The sequence below is a fragment of the Chinchilla lanigera genome, unplaced genomic scaffold (genome assembly GCF_000276665.1).
Source record: "Chinchilla lanigera isolate Chin_1 unplaced genomic scaffold, ChiLan1.0 scaffold00049, whole genome shotgun sequence".
Taxonomy (NCBI): domain Eukaryota; kingdom Metazoa; phylum Chordata; class Mammalia; order Rodentia; family Chinchillidae; genus Chinchilla; species Chinchilla lanigera.
Window position 1 is genome coordinate 10,714,142 of NW_004955450.1, and position 8,038 is coordinate 10,722,179.

Genomic DNA, 8,038 nt, shown 5'->3' on the forward strand with positions numbered 1-8,038 from the left:
CCCGCCGGTCGCCGGGCGCCCAAGAAACTTCGAGGGGGCGGGGCCTCAGGCGGGGAGAGGCTTCCGGGGGCTGGGGGCGGGGCCAGGGCAGGACCAGGCGGGGAGTGGGCGTGGATAAGGGGAGGGGCCAGGGGCGGAGTCCGTGGGGCGGGGCCTGAAAGCAGGGCCTCGGGTGGGGAGAAGATAGGGCGGAGGCGGGGCCTGAAGGGAGTGGGCGTGGCCTGAAGGCGGCCAGAGGAGCGGGGCGGAGCTGGAGCCGGAGGAAGCGGGCGGGGGGGGGGGGAGGGGGAGAGTGGTTTCCCGGACCCGCGGAGGGAGAGGAACTAGGAAGGGGCTGCGGGGGGCTGCGGTGGGGAGCAGCGGGGGCTTCCGGTTCGCAGGCGGAGGCGGAGGAGGGCGGCGCGGGCGTGGCCCGACGGCCGGGCCGGAGCGGACTGGGTGCTGCCGGGGGCCTCCTGATCCCCTGGGCCGGTTCGGCGGAACCCACGCAGCTTTGCCGGGAGCCCCCGATGAGTGCCCAGAGCAGCGCCTCCGCCTGAGATGGCCTGGTCCCCTGGGCGCTGGGCCGGCTGGGCGGAGCCGGGCGGGATAGGAGCTGCTCTGCCGATCCGGAGGGTCGTGTAACAGGAAGACCTGGGGCTGGGGTCCTTGTCGGGGGTTCCTGGCTCTCCCGAGTCCCCCAGCGCGGTGCTCTCCGGCCCTCCCCGGGCGTCGCACACCCCTCTCTGCGCCCCACGTCCGAGGGGCCTCCCCAGCCTCTCGCTCCATCTTGCAGCGCTGGGGAAGGAGTGTGGCGCCCGGCCGAGAGGGCTCAGCTGCGCGGCGCGCCCTCGTTTCGCACTAGAGAATCAGGCGCACAACCAGTGGCTCCCTGCCAGCCTCCAGCGCCGCCTCGCTGTAGCCCTGCCCCAGGCCGCAGCACATCAAATTAAGTGCCGGAGGGATCCATGGTGACCTCCTTTGGCTCTGGCTGCCATAGCAGCAGCTGCGCCAGTGGACAGAGGCCCCTTTTCACTCCCTGCTGCCGACCCTCTGGCTCCCAGGCCTTTCCCAGCCCTGCGGTGAAGAGGGCAGCCTGGGGCACCAAGGCCAAGGGGGTTGAAGGTGAGGGGACCTTTTCCTTCATGTCTAGACCTGGGTTCCTTTATCTAAAGGGTGAAGGAGCCGGGCTTGGTGGTGCAACGCCTGTAATCCCAGCATTCAACAGGCTGAGGCAGGAAGATCACCTTGAATTCGAGCCAGCCTGGGCTACATAGTGCATTCAAGGTCAGCCTGAAATACATAGAAAGACCCTGTCTCCAAACAAAAAGACACAAGTGAGAACTTCGAGGACACTTTGGCTGGGTAGGAGGACTGCGGGCAGTTTTTGTACGGTCATAAGCATGGTGGGCGGGAACAGAGTTTTTAAAATGCTGCCCGGAGACAGGAGGAGCTGGAGTGCCCGAGGGCCTTGAGTGCTGATCTAAGCGATCTGAAATACCTCCTGCAAGTGGCAGGGGCCACTGAAGCTTGAAGCAGGGTGCAACACAATCTCAACTGCATTTTACAGGCTCATTTTCATACCTGGTGTGTGCAAAGTGACCAGGCCAAGAGAGACTGGGAAGTTCTTTCAGTAGAGGACTGTTCCAGAGCTGGGGCTATAGCTCAGCCGCACAAGTGCCTGCCTGGCAAGCACAAGATCCCAAGTTCGATTCCCGGTACGAAAAAAAAAAGTAGAAGACTGTTTCAGAAATTTGGGAACCAGGGCAGGAGTTACGAAGATGACAGGAACAGATTCAAGAGACAGTAGAGACACCACCAGCCATGGTGGCACGCATCTGTAAGCCCAGGGACTTGGGAGCCTGAGGCAGGAGGATCACAAGTTCTACACCAACGTGGACAATTTAGTGAGACCATCATTTCTGAAAGAAAGAAAAAGAGAAAGTAGACAGGATGGGGATGTAGACCAGCATTAGAGTACTCACCTAACATGCAAGAGGACCTGGGTTTAATCCCAGCACTAAATAAAATAAAATAAAATAAAATAAAAGCCGGGTATGGTGGCACATGCCTGTAATCCCCGCACTCAGGAGGCTGAGGCAGGAGGATCACCGCGAGTTCAAAGCCAGCGTGGGCTACATAATGAGTTCAAGGCCAGCCTGGACATAAAAACTCAACAACCACAACAAAAAGGAAAGGAAGAAAGAGAGGAAGCTTAGAAAGGAGGAAGAAAGGGAGGGAGGGAAACAAAACTCCTTGCCCTGAGGCTTGGCCTCCCAACCAGGCTTCAGGTCAGGCGAGGAGACCGGGAGCAGCGCGGGTGCTCCCTAGGCTCTGATTATGCGGGGGCAGCAGCCTGCCTTGCAGGCAGCGAAGGGGCAGGCCTGTAAGAGGAAGCCGGCTCCAGAACCGGGTGTGTGTCTGCTCTGGCTCCTCCCATTTCCTCCAGCAGTCAATCAAGATTCAGACTGCCGGCAGCTGTGGCCCGGCGGGACCGAGGGCGGAGCCGGGGGCCGTACATCCTGGAGGCGGAGGCGGTGTCTAGCTAACCGGCCCGGAGCTAATGTTGAAGGAGTCATTGTTGATTCTCTTAGGAAAGCGTGCATGCATATAAATTTGGTAAAAGGTCTAAGAGAGTCATACAAAACGCAATACGACAGGCGGGCTTGGTGGTGCAAACCGGTAATCCTGGTACTCTGGGAGGCTGAGGCAGGAGGATCGCAAACTGGATTTCATCCTGGGCAATTTAACGATTTAGCAAGATTTCGGGCCGGGCTGGAAGAAGATGCTGCTGGCAAAGGTAGTAAGGAAGGTGAGGCTGAAGAGGAGATCAAAGAGGGCTGCCGAGAAAATTGTGAAGAGGGTCGTCCTTGAAAAAGTTACAAGTCTAGCATGGTGTTCCACAAGGCCAGTATGCAATACATAGCAAAGCCGTGTTTCAAAAAACCAAAAAATAATAAATAAAAACAGTGCCAGCCGGCCGTGGTGGCGCACACCTGTAATCCCAGCACCCAGGAGGTTGAGGCCGGGGGATCGTTGCGAGTTCGAGGCCAGCCTGAACTGCATAGCGAGACCCTGTCTCAAAAAAAAATAAAAAATAAAATAAAAATAAAAACATTGCCAGGGATATAGCTCAGTGGCACAAGCGCCTGCCTGGCAAGCGCAAGGCCCTAAATTCAATTCCCGGTATTCCCCCCGCAAAAAAAAAAAAAAAAAGAAAGAAAGAAAATTATGAGGCTGAAGTAGGAGGACTGCAGGGAGTTTGAGGCCAGGAGGAAGCCCGAGGCACTTGGAAGCCCGAGGCAGGAGGATCGTGCGAGTTTGAGACTAACCTGGGCTACAAAGTGAGCTCAAGACCAGCATGAACAGCATAGTGAAACCCTGTCTCAAAAAGACAAAAAAAAAAAAAAAAAGAAAGAAAAAAAAAGAAGAATTGAAAGAGAATGGCCCCAAAGGAAAATCTAAACAAGACTCAAAGAAGGTTTTGAGAACAGCCTTGCCAACAAGTCTGAAGACAGTGCTGGGGACAAGGACGGAAAGAGGAGGGGAGCCCCCAAAAAGTCAAGAGAGGCCACCTCCAAGTGCAAATCTGACAGAGACTTCCAAAAATAGCGTGAAGACTGCTGGGAGAAATGGCTCTAAACCAAGATTTTGACAAGGATGACTCTGACAAGGAGTCTCCTGAAAACCTTCTGACAATAATTAGAAGAAAGTCAGGTCAGGGCTGGGGATTTAGCTCAGTGGCACAGCGCCTGCCTGGCAAGCGCAAGGTCCTGAGTTCGATTCCAGGTACTGGAAAAAAACAATAACAAAAAAAGAAAGCCAGGTGTGGTGGCACACACATGTAACCCCACTACTTGGGAGGTTGAGTCAGGAGGATCACTGCTGGTATGAGGCCAGCTGAACTTTGTCTCAAAACAGAAAAGGAGAGAGAGAGAGAGAAAGACAATGATACCAAGAAATCCGAATTTGATGAGGGCTCTGGAAGCAGGTGAGATGAGGAAGCCGCTGAGAGTCTGACAAAGATTCAGGTGAAAAAGATGAAGAGGAAATTTGTACAAAAGTTTTTGAGGAGGAGTCCGATGAGACAGAGGGGGAAGGAGACACGATGGTGGGAAAGGCAAGAAGATGTGGGTGGAAGAGAGGAGGAGATGCAGGTGACGGAAAAGATGAAGATGTCGCTGGAAGCTGTTGAGGATGGGAAGTCCATCCGCGAAGGTATTGGTGATCGTGATGCGAAGGGACTTGGGGACCAGGACGGAAGGTGAGGCCCTGTCCACAGACACCAGCTTTGTCCTCAAAGGAGTGAGGACAATGTCTCCTGCCCTAAACTTGCTTTTCAGAAACAGGGTGGTCTCTCTGCTTGTGCTGTGGGTGGGGTTGTTGCCACCCCTGTCCCATGAACGTGCTCAGAAGGACAGGACAATGCCATTGCGTGAATCCACCGGAGTTTTATCACTGTCACCTGTACTCGGTGACTTCATGTTGTTTTTTGTTGTTGTTGTCTGTTTTTTAAAATTTTTTTGTGTGTACCGGGAATCGAACTCAGGACCTTGCTCTTGCCAGGCAGGCGCTTATGCCGCTGAGCTATATCCCCGGCTCTTTTTTGTCTTCTTGAGACAGGGTCTCGCTATGCAGTTCAGGCTGGCCTTAAGCTCACTTTGTAGCCCAGGCTGGCCTGGAACTCACAATAATCCTCCTGCCTCAGCCTCCCAAGTGCTGGGATTACAGGTGTGCACCACCATGCCCAGCCTCAGTGACTTTAAATGTGTATTAATTGGCTGTTTTGTTAAAACTCAGATACATGCAAATACCCTAGGTACTTGTCCTTCTGTCAGATTTGTTAAATGCATACAGAATAGTATTTTTAGAAAGTACTGTTGGAAATGTGTGATATTCAAAAATAAAAAATAAATTGTTAATAAAAATAATTTAGTGAGGCCTACAATCCCAGCATTAGAGAGGTTGAGGCCAGAGGACAAGACAGTTTAAGGTCAGCCTGAACTACATATGGAGATCCTATCTCAAACAAAACAAAACACAAAGTAAAATAACCAGATGTAACTAAATTGAATGGCACAGTTCTATATCTCGACGGGGGCTTGGGCTGCACAGGAATATGAATTTGTCAAAACTCCTCTAGTGAGACACCTAAAGATTTGTGCATTTCACTGTGTGTAAAGTTTACATTTAAAAAGTAAACATAAACTCTAGTTAATTCTCTGCACACTACAGGGCCATAAATGAAACATCCTGTTGGGCATGGTGGTACATGTGTGTAATCTTAGCTACAGGTGGCTGAGGCAGGAGGAGTACAAGTTTAAGGATCTTGTGGGCAACTTAGGGAAACCCTGTCTCAAAAAAAAAAAAAAAAAAAAAACAGCCGGGCATGGTAGCACACGCCTGTAATCCCAGCACTTGGGAGGCTGAGGCAGGAGGATCATTGCAAGTTTGAGACCAACCTGGCTACAAAGTGACCTCAAGGCCAGCCTGAACTGCATAGCGAGACCCTATCTCAAAAAGACAAAAAAAAAAAAAAAAAAAAAAAAAATCATGTGTAATACAAGCTGGGTGTGGTGGAGCATGCCTATAATCCCAGCACTCTAAGGCTTTGGCAGGAGGATCTCTGTAAGTTTGAGGCCAGCCTGGGCTGCAAAGTGAGCTCAAGGCTAGCATGAACTGCATAGTGAGACCCTGTCTCAAAAACACAAAATAAAATGAAATGCATAATACACAGATGGATTCATGGGTAAAGGGATGGATAGATGTGTAATAAATACAGCAGATTATTAGTAGTAGAATGATGGTGGTATGGGTGTTCACAGCACAAGTACAAGGTCCATGCCTATAGTGCTAGCTACTGGAAAGCCTGAGGCAGGGTGAGGGGTTTAGCCCAGGAATTGAGATCAGCCTGGACAACACAGTGAGACCTCCCTGAAAAAAACAAGCAAGCAAGTGGGAGTGGTGGTGCACATCTACAAAACCAGAACTCGGGGAGGCTGAGGCAGGAGGATTGCAAGTTTGAGCCCAGCCTGGTCAGTTTAATAATTTGGTGAGATCTGTCTCAAAAAATAAAAAGGTCAAGGGATATAGCTTAGTGCTACGGTCTTGGGTTCAATCCCAGTACCGAAAAAGAAGAAAGTTTAATTGAGATTTAATTCACTGCCGGGCGTGGTGGCGCACACCTGTAATCCCAGTACTCAGGAGGCCGAGGCAGAAGGATCATTGTGAGTTCAAGACCAGCCTGGGCTACAAAGTGAGCTCAAGGCCAGCCTGAACAGCATAGAGACCTTGTCTCAAAAAGACAAGAAAAAAAGGAGAGATTTAATTCACTAACTGTACAATGTAATCATTGAAAGCATGCGATTCAATAGCATTTACTTTTATTTGTTTATTTTTAAGAGAGGGTCTCGCTATGTAATGCAGGCTGGCCTTGAACTCAAGGCGATCCTCCTGCCTCAGCCTTCGGAGTGCTGAGACACGAAGCGTGAGCCAACACACCCGGCTTCAACAGTTTTCAGTATAGCCACATAGTTGTAACGTGGCTCCTTGGGTTCGATCTCGTGTAAGTAGGGCGGGGGTTGCTGGAGACAACCTCTCTTTCTGGTTTCAGGGTTCCTTACTCCTGGGCCTCAGCCGAATGAGAAAGGCAAAAGTCCACGCCGCCTCGTTCCACCTCGCCCGCTCATCTGGGAAATGCGGTGTGGTGGGATGCGGTCCGCCGTGCAGCATACTACACCTCCCTCCTTCAGGTTGCAATTGGTACAACCCAAACTTCTCCGCTTTGGGCCAATGAAAGACACGCCAGGACACGCCCCCGCCTCTGATTGGCTACGGAATTTAAAGATCCGGCCTGTGATAGGGTGATTTTTCTCTCCCTTAGTATTTGAAAATTCCTAGTTAGTTTTGCTGCCCACCGGCTCTGGTGGCCTTCTTCATCCGAGCACCGGCAAGAGTGAGTGTCTGTCAGAGTCCTGGGGGGGAAGAGGAGAGAGGGGGGACTCCCACCAGGAGGGTACAGACTGGTGAGCCGAACGGGGAGATTCGGATTCCGGGACCTGGGCTTTTCCCAGATTCCCGAGCCATTTGGAAGAGGGAAGGGCTGGGGCGTCGGAATCACACTGACCCTAAAATCCTCTGCCCGTGGGGCTGACAGAGAGCGCCTGCGCCGCCTGGCCCAGTGTCTGCACTTCTGCAACAACGACACCTGCCTGGCCACGCAGAAACCAGGTACTTAACGTACCTGGAAGGCCGCGGGGCTTATTACACGTCAGTCCCTTCCCCTGCCTCCTGGGGAGGCGATCCCGACGAGTGAGACCTGGTCCTGGGTCTCTTGAAGTAAGCTTCTTTTCTGAGCACAGGGATAGCCTTTTTTTTTTTTTCTTTTTGTTTTTTTCTTTTTGTCTTTTTTTTGGAGACAGGGTCTCGCTGTGCAGTTCAGGCAGGCCCTGAGCTCACTTTGTAGCCCAGGCTGGCCTCGAACTCGCAACGATCCTCCTGCCTCAGCCTCCTTACAGGCGTGCGCCACCACGCCCGGCTCAGGGACAGCCTTCTGACGTGGAAGGGCCACTGAGGCTCCCCAGCTCTGGGTGTGTTCGACGCTGTCCACTCAGTGCTCCGGAAACTGCTGTGTAGCCGAGGACAGTGCTAGAGGTTTTGTTTTGTTTGAACTGGGATGGAGCCCAGGGCCTCTGCACGGAGCTCCATCCCCAGCCCTTTTTATTTTTCATTTTGAGAGACATCGTTAAGTTGCGCGGGCTGGGCTCGAACCTGCGATCATCCTGCTTTGGTCTCTGGGAGTGCTGGGTCCCAGGCGTGCGCCACCACCTCGGTTTAGAGTGGGCTTGGGATGAGCCCCGGCACCCATCCGGCCTCCCGCGGTCTCGGTGACCGCCCGCCCCTGCACCGTCCTCACTCCCGCACGCCCGGGTCTCCTCGCAGGCGATGCTCGCGGGCACCGAGGACGCGGAGCTGCAGTGCCGCGTGACCGTGGAGGAGCTGAGCCCGGGCGGGCAGCCGCGGAGGCGCCAGGCGCTGCGCGGCGCGGAGCTGAGCCTGG

The 8,038-nt window shown here is 53.2% G+C and overlaps 1 protein-coding gene across 1 annotated transcript; it reads right to left on the reverse strand.

The window, feature by feature from the left end:
* Nucleotides 1–45: 45 nt before the first annotated feature.
* On the reverse strand, nt 46–1,237 carry LOC106149571 (proline-rich protein 2-like). The gene has a single exon (XM_013518833.1). The coding sequence runs from the start codon at nt 766–768 to the stop codon at nt 46–48; it is 723 nt and encodes a 240-aa protein (XP_013374287.1). The 5' UTR covers nt 769–1,237.
* Nucleotides 1,238–8,038: the final 6,801 nt, after the last annotated feature.

What these genes read in the sequence shown, in the direction of transcription:
- LOC106149571 (XM_013518833.1), bottom strand. Translation starts at nt 768, where the DNA reads ATGGAGCGAGAGGCTGGGGAGGCCCCTCGGACGTGGGGCGCAGAGAGG.